Genomic DNA, 22,617 nt, shown 5'->3' on the forward strand with positions numbered 1-22,617 from the left:
ACTTTACTATCTGGGTGTTTGCGTAAGTGCTTAAATAAGCTTCAGTTAGTCTAGAATGCAGCAGCAAGAGTCTTTACAAGTTCTAGAAAATGTGACCACATCACCCCTGTTTTAATCAATTTGCACTGCTCCCAATTATATCTTGCATTAATAATAAAATACTACTACTGACATATAAAGCACTTAACGGTTACTTAGATTAAAAGTGCAGGCTATTTGTTGGTACCTCAAATAATGAAGACTACAGCAGGGGGCAGATCTTTCTCTAAAAAGTCTCACAATTATGGAACAGCCTTCAAATTAGTGTTTGGGACTCAGTCTCATTGTTCAAGAAAAAGTTAAAAACAAATTTATTTAGTCTTTTTATCAGTAGAATTTTAATAGGTAAAGGAGCAGCTCTGAAGGGATAATGAATTTGGAGTGTCCGGTGAGCTGGGATATTTGTGTGCTGTCGTTCCCCTACCTCTCACATGTTCACTCAGGTTTTTTGACGGTGGTGTGGCACCATCAAATCTTGCCCCAACTGCACAGTGTCCTTAACTTTTATACAACAATAAGGATACTTAATAATTTATATCCCTCTCTCCCTGTCATCCCTCCTTTCTCTCTCTCTCATTTGGTCGAGTTAAACATGCTCTTGAGGTTCCAGTGTCCACTGTTCCTGCCCCTCTCCTCGGATCTGCCCGCTTAGTCCCGGCCTGCCTCTGGATGGTGTTCTCTTCGATTGGAGGCCACTCTGTGCAGCTGGGTATGGTTTCTCATTAACAGCCTCGGAATCCATTAAATTACAGAGTAAGAAAAGGAACTTTGAGGACGGATTTGTACTGTAGTTAACGTCAACGGTCTGCTACACTGACACAGGACTACAGTTTGCATCTCATCAGTACAGCCATCTACCAGGAGGTTTTAGAGCACTTCATGCTTTCCTCTGCTGTCCAGCTTTATAGAGATGCTGATTTCATTTTCCAGCAGGATTTAGCACCTGCCCACACTGCCAAAAGCACCAAAGGTTGCTTAAATTACCATGTTGTTGGTGTGCTTGACTGGCCAGCAAACTCACCAGACCTGAATCCCATAGAGAATCTATAGGGTATTGTCAAGAAGAAAATGAGAAACAAGAGACCAAAAAATGCAAATGAGCTGAAGGCCACTGTCAAAGAAACCTGGGCTTCCATACCACCTCAGCAGAGCCACAGACTGATCACCTCCATGTCATGCTGACTTGAGCCAGTAATTAAAGCAAAAGGAGCCCCTACCAAGATTGAGTACATATACAGTAAATGAACATACTTTCCAGAAGGCCAACAATTCACAATTTTTTTTTTTATTGGTCTCTGAAGTATTCAATATTTATTTTGTTAAGTTTTTGTTAAATGTGAGCCAAAATCATCAAAATTAAAAGAAATAAACACTTGAAATATATCAGTCAGTGATGAATCTATATAATATATGATCACTTTTTGTATTGAATTACTTAAATACCGTAATTTCCGGACTATTAAGCGCACCCAAATATAAGCCGCACCCACTGAATTTGTCTACACTGAAACTAATGAACTTTACATAGGCTTTAACGAAAGACAGTGCCTGTTACATGGCTTGTATCTAAACAGTAGCCTACCAAGAAAGTCATTGTTCACTGTCTTCCTTCTTCCTTTTAGAACAATTTCTCTCTGGAGTTTTTTTTTTTTTGGCATCGTCGTGCGTTTAAAAATCACCATCGGTGAAGCTTTTCTCCCAATGCCGTGCAGCTCAAAACACAGGAGAAGTGCATTTTTTCATGCCCGGTTGTTTTCAGCGTGACGAATGATTCTCGTTTCCTGTAGACAGTCCAAGTGAGCGGCAGTTCAAAGGTCAGAGGAACCTCATCCATGTTTATGATGTGGTGCGGCCCGATTCAGTGGGAGCTCACCCGATTTAATATAAAGAGTTTCATTGGTTCACCTGAACCCGTTCGGCAATTTCATTGGTCTAATGTTAAGGGGCTCAGTTTTTTGGCTTGAAGCTTGTGAACCCGGGAAAACCCAGGAAAAATCCATATATTAGCCGCCTGTTGTTTAAGGGTTCAAAACGTGGGAAAAAAGTAGCGGCTTATAGTCCAGAAAATACGGTAGATCAAGTTTTTAATGATATTCTAATTTATTGAGATGCACCTGTATATAGTTATAGACCGAGAAATTGATATGCATTGAATCTAAAGTTTCCCAGATGTTGCCAGTTTGAAAAGCTGGTTCTATTTTTCCTTGCCACAGCAACAATCATCACATATCACCAAATACTTTCTCCACAGACCATACTCCTCATACCCCTCATACTCGCCACTGCACCCTCAATATCACTAGAAAGCACTTTCATTAGAGATGTAATCAACTCACTCACAATCAATTTAACTTGTTTTGTCTGTTTGTTAATTTTCTGGCCACTGCTTATATAATCTGACTTTCACAATTTGGATCTGCTTGCTTGTTGTAAAGATAAAGCCTTTTACCTGTTCCTGCAAACAAGTGCAGTTGCCAAGCTCATCTCTCAAACTGAAAGGGATAATTTGTGTGTAAATGTATAATGAAAGCAGAACATGAGAGACAAAAGAAAACTAGATTCTTCTCCCTCACTCACCTCATGGTCACATTGATAGTTCTGCCACAAAGATAATGTAACAGTAGCATTGATACAGTGACAATTGCACTTCCGCAAAATTAATACTGAAAATGCATAAATAAAAAATACCATGTAGCTTGCAGCTACCAGGGCATCAAGAAAGATGATTGTGATTGTGATAGTGGTCAGGATGCAATGCATATTAATGGCTTTTAAAGATGAAAGAAGTCTCACTACCCATTTATAGGTAAATGCAAAATGGATCTAGACTGGATGTTACTTAATTCTGTTCCACCATGGATTTATATTCCAGACTGCAGGCTCAAGACTCACTTACCCAATTTGTCACCTGAATTTTTTTTTGTTGGTCAGGAGCCTAAGTTATAGTCAAGTCAAGCCAAGTTTATTTCTATAGCGCTTTTTACAACAGACATTGTCTCAAAGCAACTTTACAGAATTTTAAGGGTTAAGGTGAACGATGTGTATTTATCCCTGATGAGCAGCCGTGGCGACTGTGGCAAGGAAAACTCCCTTCGATGTAATGAGGAAGAAACCTTAAGAGGAACCAGACTCAAAAGGGGAACTCATCCTCATTTCAGTGATATCAAGAGTGTGATTACTAAATCTTTAAACGATACAGTGAAGAGTGAGAACTAACATGAGCACTGGAATGTAAGATTATGAATAATGTTCTTTCTACAGTCTTTTACAGTCAATTGTGGTTATAAAACTAGGAGCTACTGAGCAACTCAAAATAGCTCAACATTTGCGATCATCATAGATCCAACAGTTAGTTTAGTTATAATGTTTACAATAGAGGTATTATTATCTAAATTGTCTTAAAGCCATATTCCCAAATGTTTAGCTGACTAATCAGGATTAAGCAGATAAAAATATGATTAATTTGTTAACACTAGAAATCTTAGCTAGCCTTTTTAAAGATATATTCATAAATACACATGCTTTTCATTGCTAATGCTAGCTATTATGCTTATGAGCTAATCTGACAGGTAGACAGAGATTCATATTCAACTATAATTTCTATATTATTTTAGTCTGTAACTGTTTTCTACTGTTATCAATAAGAAATGGGTTATTATTATATGGGTTACAAGAGCTAGGTCCTTATAGCATGCTCGTTAATTATTTTAGCTACTTAATTTGTTTAATTATTATTACTACTAGCTAGGGGAAGGGAATAAACACCGACCAGGCATAACTTTATGGCCACTGATCAGGTATAACATTATGACCACCTGCCTAATATTGCGTTGGTCCCCCTTTTCGGCTGAAACACTCCTGATCCATTCAGCTTCAACAGCATTAACTTCTTTAGCAATTTGAGCTACAGTAGCTTGTGCCTCGGCCGCCCATGGGCCTGTCGTTGTGTCAACGCTGTTACTTCCTGGGACAACTTTCAATAGATACTGACCACTGCAGACCGGGACCACCCCACAAGAGCCATGGATGCCAAAGACCTGTATTTGTATATATGACACTGTGCTCCAGAGAGTTTACATACATACAGGCCTTAAAGCTGTACTAAAGGCTGTATTGACTGTAACTGATACCCACAGAGGGAAAATGATCAATGGAAAGATAACGTCTGCTTCCTCAACAATCAGCATGCATCTGCCCATAAGTTTCATTCTCAGCAAAGTTGCACAGTTCTCAGTTCTGCCAGGTTCATGTTTGATACTATAAGCTAACTATGTATAGGTGCAAAAATACAGCATCATTTAACTTATATTACCTTTAATCCACTTGTACTACATGAGGTGTAAAACATTTAAAATAATCATGTTTTACACCTCATGTAATCATGCTATAAAAAGGTAGTGTTTTTTGTTGTTGTTTTTAAGAACACACTTCTAAGCAGGTAGGTTTTCATGCTTAATTCAATAGTATTTAGCATACTAGCATAAACCTATTGCAGCTGTTATCACATAGATTGAAACATAAAAACCCACACATTCTTCTGATATAAAACCACCTATATAATATTCTAGTTTCCACATCACAACACATACTAACAAAGATATGTTGTTTGTGGTCTGCTTTTATCTACAGTGTGATGTCACAGTTGCACTAGTTTTATGCTAGTACCCAAAATGCTAATTTATTAATCATAACCAGAGGAGCATGCATAGGGGAAGTAAGTGGTGGGGGTTTATTCTTTTTATAGCAGCTCCTGATTCAGTGTAAAGAGGAAGCTTCTTTTCAGAGCAGTGTAACACTCAAGGGACAACACTGTCTGTCTGGTTCTGCACACGTGAGCTCACAGATGCCTGTCACCAAGAGAGCATGACCAATTTTGCTCACTTGACTTGTGGCCATGAATAGGTATTGTTCTGATGATGCTAGGACTTGGTGTTGCATAGTATGTAGATCATAGTATAATCCTAAACAGTTGGAAAAGTGTGTGGGACTTTTCTGGTTCAGGTTTCTGCAAAGTCCCACAGAAATTAGTTGTCTGACCTCTTTTATATGCTCCTGCTGAGACCATTCCTACAGAATAACAACACTGCATACCAAATTTATGCAGTCATATTACAATACACAGATCTATCTAAAAAATAAGAGCCAAACATACTTAATGTATCAATGGTTGGAACTCTCACATAATTGGATGAGGCAAGATTTTTTAATCAAGCAAAAAAAAAAAATAGGATTTTTATGTTTGGCAACAAAAACGTGGGTTAAAATTGGTGCACACATTGATTCCAGCAAACCAAATAAATCCTATTGTCCTGATAGACTCTGAACTCACTATCACAAGTCATATAAAAATCAAACACTAAAAGATACTTGTGGATATCTTAAAATTTTAGCCAGAAGCAAAGGTCTGGTGTCTCAACAAGACCAAGCAAATATTACCAATGGATTATTTTAGCAGGATTGGACAGTTTATTCAGATTGCGGCTACAATCGTTGCCAGGACAAAATAGATTTTTAGGTGCTTCAAACCCAAACTGCAGCAATTTTTTTAATGAAATTTTATATATATATATTTTTAATGTGCTTACAGTTCCACTCTTAAACTTGCACTTTATTTCTGTAGAAGTACTTTATCTGATGAGCAGTACGCTATTGTGCCTTTGACATGCTAGATATTGTAAGCATACTACCAAAATTACACTACATTTAGAGTATTCTATTTGTCATGTCATTGCTGGAAATAATGTCCAACTACACTACCCAGAGAAACAACACAGCCTGTAAACATGAAAAATACAGACTTATTGCCTGGTAAAGCCTCATGTTTTAGATTTAAAGTTTCTACAGTTTCACTACACTATCCGCATATGCCTTGTAACCCAGCCATTAGGGAGGCACAAACCAGTGCACTATTAGTGCCGGTCCCAAGCCCGGATAAATGGGGAGGGTTGCGTTAGGAAGGGCATCCAACGTAAAATGTGCCAAATCGAATATGCGGATCACAAATCAGAATTTCATACCGGATCGGTTGAGGCCAGGGTTACCAACGACCACCACAGGTATCGTTAGCCAACAGGGTACCAGTGGAAATTGGGCTACTGTTGGCAGAAGGAGGAGAAGGACAGGAGGTAGACGTCTACAGAGACGGCAGGAAAAGGAGAAGTGAAGGAGAGTGGAGGTTCGGGTTGGTACTTTAAATGTTGACACTATGACTGGTAAAGGGAGAGAGGTAGCTGATATGATGGAGAGGAGAAAGGTAGATATGTTGTTCAGGAGACCAAGTCGAAAGGGAGTAAGGCCAGGAACATTGGAGGTGGGTTTAAACTGTTCTATCTTGGTGTGGGTGGAAAGAGAAATGGTGTAGGGGTGATTCTGGAGGAAGAATACAGTAAGAGTGTAGTGGAGGTGAAGAGAGTTTCTGATAGGGTGATGAACGTGAAGCTGGAAGTTGAAGGGCTGATGATAAATGTCACCAGTGCCTATGCTTCACAAGTTGGCTGTGAGATGGAGGAGAAGGAAAGATTCTGGAGTGAATTAGATGAAGTAATAGATGGTGTAGCTAGGAATGAACGATTGGTGATTGGGGCAGACTTTAATGGGTATGTAGGTGAAGGGAACAGAGGTGATAAGGAGGTGATGGGTAGGTATGGTTTTGAGGAATGTAAAAGGGCAGATGGTGGTAGATTTTGCTAAAAGGATGGAAATGGCAGTGGTGAATACGTATTTTAAGAAGAAGGATGTTCATAGGGTGACCTATAAGAGTGGGGGAAGGTGCACACAGGTGGACTATGTTCTATGTAGGAGATGCAACCTGAAGGAGATTGGAGACTGTAAGGCTTCGGCGGATGACAGTGTAGCTAGACAGCATCGGATGGTGGTCTGTAGGATGGTTTTGGAGGCGAAGAAGAAGAAGTGGAGAGTGAGGACTGAAAGAAGAATAAGATGGTGGAAACTGAAGGAGGAAGACTGTAGTGTGAGGTTCAGGAAAGAGGTCAGACAGGGGCTTGGTGGTGGTGAAGAGGTGTTAGATGATTGGGCAACTACTGCAGAAGTGATGAGGGAGGCAGCTAGGAAAGTATTTGGTGTGACATCTGGAAATAGAAAGGAAGACAAGGACGTGGTGGTGGAATGAGGAAGTGCAGGAGAGCATAAGGAGAAAGAGGTTGGCAAAACAGAAGTGGGATCGACAGAGTGATGAGAAAAGTAGGCAGGAGTACAAGGAGATGTGGCAGCAGGTAAAGAGGGATGTGGCGAAAGCCAAGGAAAAGTAATATGAGGAAAAGGCGTATAAGAGGTTGGACACTAAGGAAGGAGAAAAGGATTTGTACCGATTGGCCAGGCAGAGGGACCGAGCTGGGAAGGATGTGCTGCAAGAGCAATAAAGGATGGAGATGGAAATGTGTTGATTAGTGAGGAAAGTGTGTTGAGAAGGTGGAGGGTGTATTTTGAGCAGCTGATGAATGAAAATCAGAGAGAGAGACGGGTAGATGATGTGGAGTTGGTGAAGCAGGAAGTGGATAGGATTAGTAAGGAGGAAGTGAGAGCAGCGATTAAGAGGATGAAGAGTGGAAAGTCGGTTGAACCAGATGACAGAGGAACATGGAGATGTTTAGGAGAGATGGCAGTGGAGTTTTTAACCAGATTGTTTAACAAGATTCTGGAAGGTGAGAGGATGCCTGAGGAATGGAAAAGGAGTGTGCTGGTACCGATCTTTAAGCATAAGGGAGATGTGCAGATCTGCAATAACTACAGGGGAAAAAAGTTGATCAGTCACACCATGAAGTTATGGGAAAGAGTAGTGGAAGCCAGGCTGAGAGAAGAGGTGACCATCTGGTGAGAAACAGTATGGTTTCATGCCGAAGAAGAGCACCACAGATGCCCTATTTGCTTTGAGAATGTTGATGGAGAAGTATAGAGAAGGACAGAAGGAATTGCATTGTGTATTTTTGGATTTAGAGAAAGCGTACGACAGAGTGCCAAGAGAGGAGTTGTGGTATTGTATGAGGAAGTCAGGTGTGTCAGAGAAGTATGTGAGGGTGGTGCAGGACATGTATGAGGACAGTGTGACAGCAGTGAAGTGTGCAGTAGAAACGACAGACTGGTTCAAGGTGAAGGTTGGACTGCATCAAGGATCGGCCCTAAACCCTTTCCTGTTTGCAGTGGTGATGGACAGGTTGACGGATGAGGTCAGACAGGAGTCGCCCTGGACTATGATGTTTGCGGATGATATTGTAATTTGTGGTGAGAGTAGTGAGCAGGTTGAGAAGAGCCTGGAAAGGTGGAGGTATGCGCTGGAGAGAAGGGGAATGAAAGTCAGTAGGAGTAAGACAGAGTACATGTGCGTAAATGAGAGGGAGGGCAGTGGAGTGGTGCGGTTGCAGGGGGAAGAGGTGGAGAAGTTCAGGAACCTCGGGTTAACAGTGCAAAGTAATGGAGAGTGTGTTAGAGAAGTAAAGAAAAGAGTGCAGGCAGGGTGGGGAAGAGTGACAGGAGTGATCTGTGATAGACAAGAATGAAAGGAAAAGTTGATAGGACTGTGGTGAGACCTGCAATGTTGTATAGATTAGAGACAGTGGCATTGAGTAAAAGGCAGGAGGTGGAGCTGGAGGTGGAGCTGGAGGTAGCAAAGCTGAAGTTGTTAAGGTTTTCGTTGGGAGTGATAAGGATCGACGAGATTAGAAATTAGTTTATTAGAGGGACAGCCCATGTAGGACGTTTTGGTGACAAGGTGAGGGAGGCGAGATTGAGATGGTTTGGACATGTGCAGAGGAGGGACATGAGTTATATTGGTAAAATAATGCTGAGGATGGAGCCCCCAGGAAGGAGGAAAAGAGGAAGGCCAAGAAGTTCATGGATGTGGTGAGGGAAGACATGCAGGTAGTTGGTGTGAAAGAGGCAGATGTAGAGAACAGGGTGGTATGGAGACAGATGATCTGCTGTGGCGACCCCTAATGAGAGCAGCCGAAAGAAGAAGAAGATCTGCATATGCCTTGTGGCACTATTTTCCAGATACTGTTATTTGTTTATGAGCTAATATAAGTATTTGAACATGCTAAGTACTTTATTTATTTATGTTATTAATGTAAGCAACTAATGATCCAATAATGTTCTACAAACATAGAAATGCATTTTTATAAAAAAAATATTGTATTAAGAGAATATTTTTTAGTTTGTTTGTTTTAACCAAATACTTTAAAATGTAAACTTTACCATACAGCTAATTGGGCAACATGTCAAATAAAATTTTACTTGAAAAATTCACCAGTGACAGGCTCACCTCCATCTTGTGGATCATCCATATCATCATCCTTTTCCAACTGAAACATAAAACAGCTGAATGACTACTTAAATATTTAATATTTACAAAGCCAAAATTGTGTGTGTGGCTATCTATCTATCTGTCTATCTATCTATCTATCTATCTATCTATCTATCTATCTAGATAGATAGATAGATAGATAGATAGATAGATAGACAGACAGACAGACAGACAGACAGACAGACAGACAGACAGACAGACAGACAGACAGACAGACAGATAGATAGATAGATAGATAGATAGAGTGGTGTGAACATGCAGTTTTTAAATGAAGGTTTTTATTATTAAGGGAAAAAAAATCCAAAACTACATGGCCCTGTGTGAAAAAGTGTTTGCCTCCTAAACCTCATAACTAGTCAACAAACAACTGCAATCACGAGTTTGTGATAACTTGCAATGAGTCTGTTACCGCGCTGTGGAGGAAATTTGGTTTACTCATCTATGCATAAATGTTGTAATTCAGCCACATTGGAGGGTTTTTGAGCATGTGCCGCCTTTTTAAGGTCATGTCACAGCATCTCAATAGAATTCAGGTCAGGACTTTAACTAGGCCACTCCAAAGTCTTCATTTTGTTTTTGTTTAGCCATTCAGAAGTGGACTTGCTGGTGTGTTTTGGATCATTGTCCTGCTGCAGAACCCGGATTCACTTCAGCTTAAGGTTACAAAACAGATGGCTGGACATTCTCCTTCAGGATTTTTTGGAAAAACAGAATTCATGGTTCCATTTATCACAGCAAGTCTTCCAGGTCCTGAATCAGCAAGACAGTCCCAGACAATCACACTACAACCACCATATTTTACTGTGGTATGATGTTCTTTTTCTGAAATGCGGTGTTACTTTTATGCCAGATGTAATGGGACACACACCTTCCAAAAAGTTTAACTTTTGTCTCGTCAGTCCACAGAGTATTTTCCCAAAAGTCAAAACTGAGATGAGCCTTTATGTTCTTTTTGCTTAGCAGCGGTTTTCGTCTTGGAACCATTTTGATATTTAAACTAGTTTGATGATCTGAAACATTAATGTGTGACCAACATGCAAAACAATAAGAAATCAGGAAGGGGGCAAACACTTTATCACACCACTGTAGGTAGGTAGGTAGGTAGGTAGGTAGGTAGGTAGGTAGGTAGGTAGGTAGATTTATTAATATTTGAACCAGATCTGTTACATTGTATTTATTCCAAAAGTAAAATAAAACAATTGACACCTGATTTTCAAGTTCCTCCAGTGATGCATAATATTTAGACCACCAGTCAAGTTCTTCCTTTTCTGGCTCCTCCTCTTCAAGTTCTTCCTCCTTCTTTGTAACTGCTTTCAGTGGAGCCTGAAATGTTGATCATAAGAATTGGTACCTTCTTGTACATGTGCCTGCTTAGATTAATTCTGCTAACTATCAATACAGAGACTGGATTCTAAATGCCATTCCCGATCAGAGTACAGCACATCCACAATAGATCATACACAATAAGAACAGTGAGCATGTCATGTCTACAACTGGTATTAAGAGATTTTTCTGAATGAATAATGACCTGGTAGTTGAACCCACCTTATGGTTAATTTGATCTCTGCAATGACTTAAAACCTTATTTTTTTTTTTTTTACTTAATCTCATAAATCATATGCAAGATGCCAAACTTAAATGGGAGTCTCTGGAAAAAAAAACATTTTGCTTTTAATCACAAGAGAACATCATGTTCTTGTGATAACCTTGGTTTGCATGCACTGGTGATCTGAATACTGAATACTGCTCTGTATTAGATTGACTCTTTACATATTAACTTTAAGTTTTCATATAAACCTCCTTATCTAAGCATTAAAGCAGCCAGAACTTAGACAGATGTTTTCAGAGAATTATGGGTGTATGTAGGGATTTTCTCTGCAGATACTAAAACCAAAACATTAAAAGCACAGTAACTGGGAGCAGATATTAAAATGAATGTGGAAGTGTAGTTATTTTCTAGTAAATAACAAATTGTCAATGAGTAATAAACAGTGCTGAATGACGATCAAGCAGACTCTGATTGCAAAAGAATACACCCACACCCACACAGGCATACATGCTGACACATAGTAAGTCAAGAATTCCTACTGAGAAGTCACTGTGGGGATCCTACAAATGCTCAGAGCTGCATTAATCAGAGAGCACTCAAGCTGCAGGAGCACCAAACACTTTATGAGTGGACACGAAAAACAGAGCATGCTCACAGGCCTTCAAACATTCCTAATTATTAGGAGCTATTTTAAACACCACATAGCCATCTTCCTTACAGCCATCTTCCTATTAAGAAATTATTTTTTATAGCAGACAAACGGCCATCATGGTTAAAATGTTATTTATTAATAGTACATAATTCCTTATTTTACTAAAATTTTATAGGCTACAGATCATATAGGATGTGAAAGCAGCATTAAATGTTGAAATAACTTTGAATAACTTTAGGGCTCCAAATGCAGATATATGGAAAATAAATGTCAGACAAATAATGCTGATGTTGATGCACATGCACATAAAACTCACAGTGACTAGATTGAAAGGGTTAATGGGAATTTTTGTGTCTTTTAGGGGAAGTCCTCTCAGGTCCATACTCATTACTGTCTGCAGAGCAGTGTTCTGTTTTGGAGTTTCTTTCTCTGAAAATAAAAAAAAATGTAATTGCCAAAGACTCCTATATGTATTCTTGTCAAAAATGTGCAGTTTAACCTATTCACTGTCATGTACCTTCATGAGGCTCCTCCTCGTCATCCTCCTTCCAGTCATCAAGGTCTTTAGGTGCAAAGTGCATGAGACTCTGCACAACATGAGTCCCCACCAACACCCACCGTCCAAATGCCCGTTGCTCCATCACAAAGATGGTGAGGGGAGGATGCAGGTACACTAGCTCTGGAAGCTCCTAAAGCATACACATCACACGCATTCAGCTTCATGCCACTGACATACATATGATCATCACTAAAATGACCACTAATGTGTCATTACAAGCATTTAAGGACCGTCATTGCAAGAGCTCAACATAAAATGACACAACAACATTAGCGTTCAGCATAGATTATGTTTAAACCCCTTCTTCAAAAGACTTACCACATCAAAATATCTAACAACCTCAATGAAGTTGGGGTTCTGCTTGTAATTTTCAATCTCTTCTGACTCAATCATCTGTCCTGCACACTCCATTCGCACCTGAGGCTTTTCCACTTCAAATAGGTTCACACGTTTCAGGTCCCGCAGACCCCAGTACAGGACCTGCCAAAAAAAAAAAAACAACACAGTAGTCAGAAGCCTTTTAGAGGATGCACATAAGTAATGTAAACCTCCAATGATATATTAATTTTCCAAAAGTTCAAAAGTTTTATCTGATGTACCCAGATCTTGGTTATTGTACCTCTATCCTGAATTTCCTAAGAACGGGCCGCACTCCTTCTGGGATAATGTAATGTCTCTCTGACTCCAAGTACTCCGGCTCTCTGGGCTCCACATCCAGTGGTAGTACAGGCTGTTCATGCAATATATACACATTATATTTAAAAAGTAAAAAATTATATGTGCTTTTAATGGAGCTTCATCTGTGGTAAACATCCAAATTACAAGCAAGTGCTTAAAACGAACATATTTGCATGACATAAAATAGTTGAAAATGTAATTTCTTCTCGGTTAACCCATTAACATTAAACACATTAAGCAAAAAGTCTTCTAGCTTTGACAGTCTGAGCAAAAAAAAATCTGCCTACTGACAGTAGCAAGTAAACAGTAAGACTAAAGCACACACCTCTCCGAAGCCAGAGTAATCTAGCTCAATCAGCTCAAATGCAGCCAGTAGCTCTCCAGCATTGCTTTTCCCTTTAGAGATGTCAAAGAACTTTAGCAGGGGTTTCTTATATGGCTCCTCCACAAATTTCAGCTCTGGTTCAGCAAATGCTCGACCTAGTGACTGTGGACTGCCCTGGGTTAAATTCATAACAGATCAGTTAAAATTTGCTCAAATTAAAGCAATTAAACTGTAACTACAACACAGTATCAAAATTCTTATATGAAAAGATGGCACTTTTTGCTTTAACCATTTTCAAAGTGAACAAAATATTTTAACATTTAAGTGACAGGTGCTTCTTTATATCCAGCTGAGCCCAGTTCGATCAATAGTTTAAACCCTTAATAGCACAATTATTCTTGTTTTGATCCATTAACTTTTATCTGTGAGGAATGCATTCATTGTCTAAAACAAAATACTGACATGAAGACCATGGGGGCAGTCTATGTACAGCCATTTTACATTAAAAATAGGAAAACTGTGCCATTTATAAGCATACAGCATAAAAAGAGAAACAAAAGCCAAACTAACAAAAAAACTAACCAAATAGCTGTTGGTGAAAGAAACATTGAATGAGCTTAAAGTTTTTTGCTTTTTGTAAACTCTAGATATTGTTGTGTGTGATATTCTATGGAGGAAAGCAGTTTGAGTAATCACAATATTTTTCTGTACTGTCTTGTACATGAGTGTGATAAGCTCACTAGTTTGTTATAGTCGTAGATATTGATGATAACCACAGGGGGGTCATTCCTGAAGTCATCTTTGCTGCCTTCCATGAGGATCTGATCATACAGCAGCAACTCACACCATGTTGGGGACAGAGTATCCTCCAATATCTATAACACACATGCAGAGTGTGTTCAGGAAAAATATACTTAAAATAGTATTCAATAATATGTACAGGATAGTTTTAAGTAATTCTTAAATACTTTTACTTTGGTGTTAAATGCCATTTTTATTACAATGTCTGTGCCTAAAAGATAAATAATATAGAAACTAGTGGTATACTATTTCAGCATATGATTCGAGCCCCCAAACACACAGGCCTAAGCTGTATAAATGTATTCAACAGACCTGTGTGACTTGGCATTGATTGGAGAACACAACCTTAATGAAAGGGTCTGAGAGGCCATCATCATCTGCAGCAATGATGCCACGTGCTTGGTAAATGTGTGCACGGAGCTGGAAATAACGACTGTCTGGAAAAAGAACACAGCACAAATGGACATAATAAGCAATATATCATGAAACAAGCATCCATTAAAATCATTTTGGTTTTTTTAGATGTTTTTAAAAAATTAACTACAGATTACAATCAGAAAGAGTAAGCAATCAATAACATTCCTAGTTCATGGAAAATAAGGACTGTGGAAAAGCATATTTTCAAACAACATTCTTACCATCCACAGCTAATTTAGTGGGTGGCATGTTTGGGGGTATTGGCATCCCAAAAGTTGCTTCCTCATATATGGGCCTGAATTCAGAAGGCAGGCTTGTGACACAGTTTTTCGAATACTTTGTGACACCAAGCCACATATAGATTTCCAGTTTTGCAAAGATCTCACCCAGTGGTCCTCCAGATGTCTAGAAATCGATGTTGAAAGAAATTGATGTTGATCTTTTTTTAAGATTAGGCTATATAAATCGGTTTTGTAATAGTATACTCTGAATCTGATATTATTTGTTTGCTGTGTTCAACATAGGATAATCATTTTAATACACCTTCATGTAAATGGATGTGATTTTGCCACAGTTTTTGCCTTTCTCTTCCTCTACTAGAGAGAAAAGGATGGAGGGCGCTGGGATCCGGGCATATGCTATCCTCTTCCCTCCACTTATCATCCAGAGAAACACATCAGGCAGAGTGCTCTGAGGCTAAAAATATTAAAAACAGGGAACAGAAAGTTTCAGTTACAGGCAAATACATGCAGTAAACCATGCGACATATTGACATTCTCCAAGGACAACGGCCACACTTACCTCTTTAGCCAGGAAGTATAATCTCTTTAGGATGCGTCTGACATCAGCCAGCTTCTCTCGAACTGTCCGTCTTGTTACCCTCCTCTGCACTCTTAGAGCCTGCTTGACCAGAATGATCTAACAACAATGGGATTCAAATACCATAAATAGGAAAAATCTAAAAACCAAAGAGTAAGAGTAAAACAACTGTCCCATTCAGAATAAAATAAGGAATGCAAAATGTTATGCAAATGTATCTCACTATGTTTCTCTTAATGAAGGCTGTGCGGCACTTGTCAAGGTTGTTTGGCCGTGACTGCCTTTTCCTTTCCAAGCTTGCACTATACTGTCTGGAAATTAGAAAGAAGGGCCATGTGCTTTATGTGCAATGAAAATGTTCAATGAGTGAACAAAAATGCATTTAAAGCAAAGGCCTACTTGCAGGTGGAAACAAACTCCATCATGAGTTCCATTAAGCGCTCCTTGGCATTACTTCTTGGTCTTTTTAAAAGCATCTCAACCTCATCAATGCCAAATTCCTAGAAGTGAACACAAAAAACAGCGTAACAAGCAGATAATGTTCAGGAAACCTGGAATTTTATTATATATAATAGTGAACATGCCAGCCTGTCAGCCATCTTGTACAGCCAGTTGCAGTTGTAGTAACGAAATGTGTGGTCCTCAAAATAGTTCCATACATAAAGACAGGGTTTTTCACGTAGCAGGGGAATACAGCGGAAAGACCTGCAAAATTACAGCAGTTTAAGAAACAACAGGCCGTGGCAGTGAATATTATCTGGATAGTGATGTCTGGTGCATGATTCACAGTAAGTAGCAATGGTACACAGCCATATTTAACGGGAAACCTTTCAGTAAGTTCTCACAGTTTAGCTGATAATTTGCATTTTATTCCACCATTTCATCCTGCCAGAGGTGGAGAGACTCACTTGGCTAATGCATGCAATAATGTCATGAAAAATGAATACTTAGGAATACCTGAAAAGATGTTTGGAGTTGTCTATTGCAATGTCAACTGTTTGGACTATTGTAAAAAAACATAGTGTCTGCTGTGTGTTGGAAATCCAACTTCAGCCACAGAGCTATTTTTTTTTTTAGCAGAAATGTTCATTTAGCCGATATAAAAAAAAAAGTAAACCACACAACTATTTGTTGTGATATGTGCGAACCCAATAGCAGGGACAATGAGATGTGAGTGCCACTTACTGAGTAACACAACAAGTTAATGAGATAACTTCCATGGCAGTCAAATTAAATCTATGCTGTAAGCTTTGTATGATACACATTTAATTTAATGTGTATGAGAAAGGAAGAAGTAAGGGGGAAAAATGGTTGAATTACAGCATACTTCATTGTAGATTCAAGTGTACTTTACAGAAGGAAATATCTGGGTTATTATTTGTGAAACACAGAAATTAATATTCCTTAAAACTTTTGATCCTGCAAAACTATATGGAAAAATTCTCAAAAGAGGAAAACTATGGCAAAATCGCCATTAACTCTAATAATTCAGCAATATTTAAGCACTGCTCTAAAATATTGACAGTTTTATTTTATCATGCAGTAAAATAATGCTGCCCTGAATTCATCCAACAACAGGACATGAATCAAACATCCCCATATACGGGGTGGGGTGTAGGCAACATGTGTTGTAGATGCAAGCTGCTGTACTGACATACAAAAGCAGTGCTGTAATGCTGTTACTCATATTTGGACAAGTAAAAAATAGAAAAATACACATGGTATGTGATGCACAGATATGCACACTAAATATTTTGATAATTAAATATTCATTTATTTAATGGCAGGTCCATGCTCTCTTTGCTTGGGTGATTTCTATTATCTCTATGTATATAAGAACTCTTTTTCTATGTATATAAGAACAATCTATATATTTCTGGTATATTTGTGGTTTATTTAATTATGTTAATTGGGATATCTTTAAAAGCACCCCTAGACATACTGATGTAATGAAAGGTACTGCTACTTTAATAGTTTACCGGAGAGTAAATAAAAGTAGTAATCAATAAAATGAATACAAGTAAATAATAAAAATTAACACAAATAACACAATTAACCAAAAAATGTTCTAATATTTGTTCTGATCTATTTTCTTTCAGCTTTAAAATAAAAAAAATATATAAACAATGACTAACATCATGTGCAAAAACCCAAACACTTTACTCCAGAAAGTAAACTTATGTTTAATTATACTAAAAAAAAAAAAAACTTGTTATTGTAAACTATTCAGTTAATATAAAACGAATACATGCTGTTTGTTACTTTTTACTGTTGTGAAACCAAACCACACCAAATTGACCTCTGGCTAATTTGGATTTTGTAGTAAACTAATAGGTGTGAAAGCAAACTTAAGGGTCAAAATGTCAACCAGACTATTAAGATTCTTTAATGCTAATTAACAAACATTCCAGAGTTGACAGTTTAATTAAGATAGTTAAATAAAATAAATGATAATAAAGCAAAAGATTTCACAGATTTGGGGAATTTTTGGGGGTGTATTTAGTATGATTATTAAGTACAGAAGAGTTTAATTGAGTGGTGCTGCATTACCCATCATATTCAGTGGGCTGTGCCCTTCTGGGTGTTGTTACAGACTTGTCCCTAGAGCCCATTCCAGGCGGTTCTTGTCTCTCCAGCTCATCCTCTGTGGCTAATAGAGGCTGTTGGTCTTCTGCCACATCATCATGACCACTGCTCTTCTCACTCTTTACTATCACATCTGATGTTTTGCCATAGTTTCCTACAAAAGTGAAAACAATTATTTATTTTGTTTAATACATTCAGCCATCGTGCTCATTCAGATCATTTCTGATCTTTATTTATTTCTAGAAATAAACCATTTAAATATGTATTATTTGAATACAACACAAGGCTAAAAAAACTACTTATTTATAAGCAATTTGTAGATTTTAGCTGTTTACTACACTATATTGGAGCCAAAATTGAATAATTAATTTGATCTAAAAGAAGAATGGTGATGGAATTAATATTAAGGAAACACAACTAATAATACATTTGGCTGTGCAACTTTCCCTCACCAGATGTGTGCTATTACTTTCTTATTTTTCCCTATTTTAAAGGAGATTTCATTAATTTTAAATGTACAATTTTAGATTTGTATCTGTTGCCATCAATCCTCAACATGAAGTCCAAAGAGTTGTCTGGAGATCTGACTGTACCCCATGTCACCGTGCTCAACACCAGTGCATGACCTCACAAATGCCCTCGTGACTATTCTTACTATTCTTCATCTTGTGACAATTTATTACAGACATGTTTCAAAATCAAGTGGAAAGCCTTCTCAGAAGAGTGATGGAAACTACGAAAATGGCATAGAGAATTCCGCCCGTCAGAGTAACGGCGGAACACGAGGAAAGCCCGTCAGAGTAACGGCGGAACACGAGGAAAGCCCGTCAGAGTAACGGCGGAACGCGAGGAAAGCCCGTCACAGTAACGACGTAGCACGAGGAAAGCCCGTCACAGTAACGGGAGGTGGTAGCTCAGTGGTTAAGGCATTTGGCTTTGGATCAGAAGATCACAGGTTCAAATCCCACCACCACCAAGCTGCCACTGCTGGGCTCTTGAGCAAAGCTCCCCTGCTCAGTTGTAAGTCGCTCTGGATAAGGGCGTCTGCCAAATGCCGCAAATGTAATGTAATGTAATGTAGAGAAACAAAGGGTTTACAATCGTCCTTGAATAACCTTAGAACTACAATTTGTAAAATTAGTTAACACACTAGTCCCCATCATTAAACAGTTAAACTCTGCTGCTCATACTCAAATCTCCTATGAGCTCCAATTTACACAATTGTACAATGACCATTATAGTGAACAGTTATACAAAAGAAAATAATAAACTCCCTATTCCAGAATCCTATTAAGCTATTTAATAGATAAAGTTGGAATCCATACTCAAACTGGAAAGCTGTAAAGCTACTTTGGGACAATTGGACTATGCCCACTGTTAAAAGCAAGATGCAAATAAAAGTGAATTAAACAAATGCAGTGTGATGGTGAGAGATTCACAAAATAATTTTTGTTGAGTGCAGCACAAGATAAGTTGCAGCTATATCAATTTGTTGGAATATTTGGAATATTGTTAGAAATACAGAATGAACTAGTAAGCTCAGGAACACTAAAAAGTGCAGAAGACTAAAGAAAACAATAGTAGTTCTGAATGTCAAAATTAATTTTTCCCTGGTGAAGTAGAAACCCTGGGTGGAAAAAAAAGAAGAAGAAGTAGTAGTAGTAGTATGGGAAGAGAAGAGTATAAAGAGCTGCCCAGACTCAGCCAAATGTTTCAAAAGCCATTAGACAGGGCTTTACAATGTAGCTAGGCCAAGCTAGACATAACTTTAGCACATTTTAAAGGCAACCCAAAAATATTTATTCAAATAAAATTAAAACAGGAACTAAAGACAGCTGCATAAAGGCCTGCCAGAATATCTTCAGGGAAGAAATTCATTGTATTCAATTTATTTTATCACTATGTCAGTCAATCCAAAAACATCTGTTTCCTTAAAAAGCAGGGACTCACACAGAAAAATCTAATGTAAGGGCCTTCAAATTAAAGTTGGCTATATTCATTATTTTATTGTAACTCCAATATACTTTGAAAGACTATAATTATTTATAATAAAACTTCACTATATTCAAATATGAATCGACTTGATAGTATTTAGCTGTTCTTTATTTATTCATACCTATAGATAGCTCAAAGGTAACATATCTGGAGCCAATGGATGGATCCATCATGGTCACCTCAAAGAATGATGCAAACAGCAAGAATTCCTCTTTTGCACCTGTGAAGTTCTGTAAAGTTAAGGTAAGCATTAGGACATCTCTCTCTCGACATCTCTCCATCAAATATTATAGAATACTTTCAGTGGCTGATTCAAGAACATTACTTGTAAACCTGCTCATTCAAGCTATTAGTCATCTTTATTTTTGTTACTCACATCATTCTTTGCAAACTCCAGAAGCTGGTGTGCAGAAAAATTACTGAGATTTTCTCACATTTGCTTCATTTTGATCACTGAAGTGTATCTTAAGGTGAGACGTGTATCACATTTTGCTGCTACCTTATAATTTGCTGAATGGATAACTGCATGAATGAGCAAGGGTACAGGTAAAGTGGATATTAAAGCCTGATCAATTCTACAAATGTATTTTAAATGCAAAAAAAAAAACTTCAAACCTCAGGAAGAGGATGAATCTCCTCCACTTCAACAGTGACTGCTGCTGGAACCTCAGATGTGGCCTCCTCTGACTCTTCAGAAGGACCACTGCGAGCCTGCACACCTGAACAGTATGACAACATAACAGCCTGAACTGTATGACAACATAATCACATTTAAAATCTAGCTATTAAATTATGTTTTAATAATAATGTAAAATACAGACAGAAAGCAGACATTAAAACAGATTGTGTAAGCAGTACTCTTGAAGAATCATTCAACTAAACACATTATGTACCAGAGAAAGTTTAGCCTACATTGTTGTGTAATCTATAGAGCTAGAGCTGTTTATTATAGAGCTGTTTATTATTAAAAATAATAATAATAAAAATGACCAAAAATTATCCAGTGTTTTTATCCAGACATGAAAAGTTGTTGATTGAAAGTGACACTTTTAACATTATCTGCTAACAGATGACACCTTAACTACAGTGATTACATTGACTAAGTATTCAGACCCCTTCTGTTTTTACATTCTTTATTGCTTTGAATTGACTTTTGCTGACCATTAATCTACACACAATATCCAATATTAGCTTAGCAATAACAAGTTTTTAGAAGGGTTGAAAAATCTTAATTATTAAACATGAAAGAAACCTTTATTTAGTGCTTTAGTAATTACCGCTGGCAGCATCTAGGAACTACCATCTTTAAATCTCTGCACTTTATTCTCTGATACTTGTCCCAAAGTTTGCATTTATCTTTCCCTCTGATTAAGTCCCCCCATAAAATACTGCTTTCAACATCATGTTTCCCTTTTGGTGAAGACAACAACAGATATATTCTGTTAGAGTGGTCACTGGATTTTTGTTTACCTTCTAGGCCTGTTACTAGCCAGAGTATTTAGAGTTCTGATGGTTACAAATGTCTTCCATTTTACAATAATGAAGCTCAGAACTTTCAAAGCTTTAGAAATTGTTTAATTCCCTTATTCAGACCTATGTCTTGACTAAATTTGATAGTAGGACACAATAGTTCCTTAATGTTAAAATAAAGAAATATATAAATACATCATATATATATATATATATATATATATATATATATATATATATATATATATATATATATATATATATAAAAAAATAAAACACAAAGCTAAAAAGATTGAATACTTCACAGACCTGCCAGATGTGTAATGTGTCATATTATTAAAAATGGTTTTTAAACTTCTTTTTGGCACTATTATAATTAAAACTTGTCTCTGTTCTTACCATCATTTTCTTTTGTCATCTTTTCTTTGGACTTCTTGCTTTTCCGCTTAAATGTAAGTTTGCTCATCGTGTTCTTGACACTGGCAATGGCTTTACTCTCCACTACAGCAACTGCAGGGGATGAGTAAACCTCCACTGTCAGAGACAGCAGCACTCTGCCCCGGTAGAAGATGCCCTCACTCAGGCCCTCGTTTAGGTCACGGTGGATGTCACGCAGTGAGGAGTTTTGAGGTGACCCATATAAGTTGACCCACGATGGCCCAAAAGTTGGATTAAACCCTACAGCAGAGTCAATGAAAAGCCAGGTCAGGAAACTACCAGAAGGTAAGAAACTAGACAAGGCTTCATTATGCTTTTTTAAGATACTTGGCTACACATTATGCTTTTTTAGGCAACTGATAAATTAAAAAGCATCAAACAAAGTGATAATCTTTAAAAACTACATGAGACTAAAAAGATTTTAGAGAGATTATGTTTGAGAGTATTTAATTTAAACCAAAATATCAGTGAGAAAAACAAAAACAAAAAGAAAGGGAGTAGGACATTATTAGATATAGAACTGCAGCTTTAAAAAAAAAAAGAAAACAAATGTTGTGGAGAACCCTCACCATTTCTGTTGGGGTTTGAGATTTGCTGGAGGTCAAGGAAGTGTGTGGCCACAGCTACATCACCAATGTTGGCATCATCAAGGATCTGAATTTTGATTCGTCGAGAAAGGGGAGGAAACTGCTCGATGAAAGAGATCTGCTCGTTCCACACTGGTGAATTGGTGCCTGTGTCGACTGACGTCTCTCCCTAAAAGCAACACCCTCCACTTAGTCCAACCACAACTATAATTCAGCGAACTGTAGTTGGTAAAGAACTGGCATTTTATATTGCTTATTTTATTATGTTTATTGTGAATAATTGGTGTATTATCTAAATTGTTTCATTGAATTTAGACACCTTTGTTAAAGGGGAACATTTAACATTGTAAGACTGTGTTCCAAATACATAACTAATTGCTGTATAT

At 37.8% G+C, this 22,617-nt stretch overlaps 1 protein-coding gene across 2 annotated transcripts in view; it reads right to left on the bottom strand.

The window, feature by feature from the left end:
- The window catches only part of fer1l4 (fer-1 like family member 4), a 39,040-nt gene that overhangs the window by 9,821 nt on the left and 6,602 nt on the right, over window positions 1-22,617 (bottom strand). Inside the window, exons 14-33 of one of the 2 annotated variants that reach the window (XM_046874741.1) lie at window positions 22,214-22,400; window positions 21,606-21,884; window positions 20,352-20,455; window positions 19,858-19,966; window positions 17,706-17,895; window positions 15,740-15,860; window positions 15,555-15,655; window positions 15,379-15,466; window positions 15,138-15,254; window positions 14,880-15,032; window positions 14,558-14,741; window positions 14,265-14,356; window positions 13,859-13,993; window positions 13,119-13,292; window positions 12,735-12,845; window positions 12,434-12,595; window positions 12,074-12,245; window positions 11,873-11,985; window positions 10,562-10,678; window positions 9,314-9,353 (exon numbers count right to left, since the gene is read on the bottom strand). In XM_046874741.1, coding sequence (XP_046730697.1) covers window positions 9,314-9,353; window positions 10,562-10,678; window positions 11,873-11,985; window positions 12,074-12,245; window positions 12,434-12,595; window positions 12,735-12,845; window positions 13,119-13,292; window positions 13,859-13,993; window positions 14,265-14,356; window positions 14,558-14,741; window positions 14,880-15,032; window positions 15,138-15,254; window positions 15,379-15,466; window positions 15,555-15,655; window positions 15,740-15,860; window positions 17,706-17,895; window positions 19,858-19,966; window positions 20,352-20,455; window positions 21,606-21,884; window positions 22,214-22,400 — 2,749 coding nt within the window. Of the gene's footprint in view, window positions 1-9,313; window positions 9,354-10,561; window positions 10,679-11,872; window positions 11,986-12,073; window positions 12,246-12,433; window positions 12,596-12,734; window positions 12,846-13,118; window positions 13,293-13,858; window positions 13,994-14,231; window positions 14,357-14,557; window positions 14,742-14,879; window positions 15,033-15,137; window positions 15,255-15,378; window positions 15,467-15,554; window positions 15,656-15,739; window positions 15,861-17,705; window positions 17,896-19,857; window positions 19,967-20,351; window positions 20,456-21,605; window positions 21,885-22,213; window positions 22,401-22,617 lie in introns of both variants that reach the window. The other variant, XM_046874740.1, reaches the window with a different exon arrangement.

This window comes from Silurus meridionalis, chromosome 19 (genome assembly GCF_014805685.1).
Source record: "Silurus meridionalis isolate SWU-2019-XX chromosome 19, ASM1480568v1, whole genome shotgun sequence".
In the NCBI taxonomy this organism is placed as follows: domain Eukaryota; kingdom Metazoa; phylum Chordata; class Actinopteri; order Siluriformes; family Siluridae; genus Silurus; species Silurus meridionalis.